This window comes from Penaeus monodon, chromosome 30, assembly GCF_015228065.2.
Source record: "Penaeus monodon isolate SGIC_2016 chromosome 30, NSTDA_Pmon_1, whole genome shotgun sequence".
In the NCBI taxonomy this organism is placed as follows: Eukaryota; Metazoa; Arthropoda; class Malacostraca; order Decapoda; family Penaeidae; genus Penaeus; species Penaeus monodon.
In genome coordinates this window covers 30,501,752-30,503,333 of record NC_051415.1, presented here as the reverse complement: position 1 = coordinate 30,503,333, position 1,582 = coordinate 30,501,752, and the positions used below count along the sequence as shown (strand labels likewise).

Below are 1,582 nucleotides of genomic sequence, written 5' to 3'. Positions count from 1 at the left end.
CAAACTATAGTTCAGTAAAAATCATACTTTATCACAAACTATGGTTCAGTACAAATTTTAGTATATTGCAAACTTTAGTTCAATACAAATAATGATTTATCACAAACTTTAGTTCAATACAAATAATAATTTATCACAAACTATAGTTCAGTACAAATCATAGTTTATCACAATTTATAGTCTGTTATAATCTTGTGTATTTATACATATCTTTGTGTATGCATGCATGGTATGGTGCTTATTTCTCAGAATTTCTAACAACTAACATAAAAATAAACACGCATCATAATTCTTCTTTCTTCTATTAAACGATGAATGGAAGGGAAAGCAAAATGTATGAATATTTCGCATAACAACGACCACTAATTTTTAGAATAAAAATAAATTTTACCAAACCGCTAGTAAATTATTATCGCCCCATACTTCTAAATGAATTATACACTTCCTTTAATTTTAATAATCTCAGTATTTCAAGCCGAAGTTACACGGTCACCGCCATGTAATCTGTCAAATGATTTATCGATTCTCGTGTGATTTGCAGTGTGATCTGTATATCGGCATACACAATGGTTATTGTACGTGTACTTAAAGATTAGTAAAATAAACAATAAAAAAAGCATGGTGAAAATATCGGCCACGATGATGGGTTGCTGGGAATGCCTTCCAAGTTTTACAGTTCATATAAATATTGAAAGATTGCTACAACTCCCCGATGATTTATTCCTTTTACGCGACGAAAGAAATGATAAATTTATCGTACACAAAGAGTATGAGTACGATTTATACGCTGATAGCAAAATAGGTGAAAATCGATAAGCAAACAAAGAACTTCAACTGGTCAAAGGTTTTATTGAGAAAGCGACAAGAAAAAACTGAAAAACAAAAATCACTTGGGCGCGGCCATTGACGTGCGGTGCGCCCACGTCCTCCCAGCTCGAGCGCTGGCACGCTGGTCGAACGCCCTCCGCTGCTTGCGAAGGCAGACCTCCGTGATGCGGTGCACCTTGAGCGTTCCGGGGCGGTTGAAGGCGGCGCCGCAGCGGTCGCAGACAAAAGGGCGCTCTCCCGTGTGGACGAGCATGTGTAGGTCCCTGGCTCTGCGCTGCGTGTAGAGCTTGCCGCAATCGGAGCAGGGGAACTTCTGCCTTGTCTGCTTGGCCACGACGGGTTTCCCCGACAACGGCAAGACCTCCGACGGAGTGATGACTCGGACCTGCTGCGCGGCGAGGTTCGTGGCGATAACTGTTGGTGCGGGAGATACCGGGGGCGTCAGCGTTCCAGAGGGATACACGGAGGGAATCAACCCTCGTCCGGAAGAGGAAGGGGCTGGTGGGCACGAATAAGGAGGCGAGGGTACTGAAGGTGTGGTAGGCGAAGATCCGGCACCGAGATACGCGTCAGCGAGAGGTGGCGTTAAGGGGAGGAACGGAGTGTACATCTGAGGGAGGCTGAAGAGGTCCACCTCTTGGAGTGGATCGAGGAGGAGGCTTTCCCAAGAGGCGGAGTCTTGTGGCACAGGGAAGATCGGGTCGTGGAACGATGTAGGGAGACTGTGAGAAGGAAAGTTTGACGCGCCTTCTGC

At 44.5% G+C, this 1,582-nt stretch overlaps 1 protein-coding gene across 1 annotated transcript in view; it reads right to left on the bottom strand.

The window, feature by feature from the left end:
* Positions 1 to 829: 829 nt before the first annotated feature.
* The window catches only part of LOC119592400 (zinc finger protein 408-like), a 1,097-nt gene continuing 344 nt past the window's right edge, over positions 830 to 1,582 (bottom strand). The window contains exon 3 of the mRNA XM_037941222.1: positions 830 to 1,578. Within this exon, the coding sequence (XP_037797150.1) occupies positions 887 to 1,578 (692 nt within the window). The 3' untranslated portion in view covers positions 830 to 886. The remainder of the gene's footprint in view (positions 1,579 to 1,582) is intronic.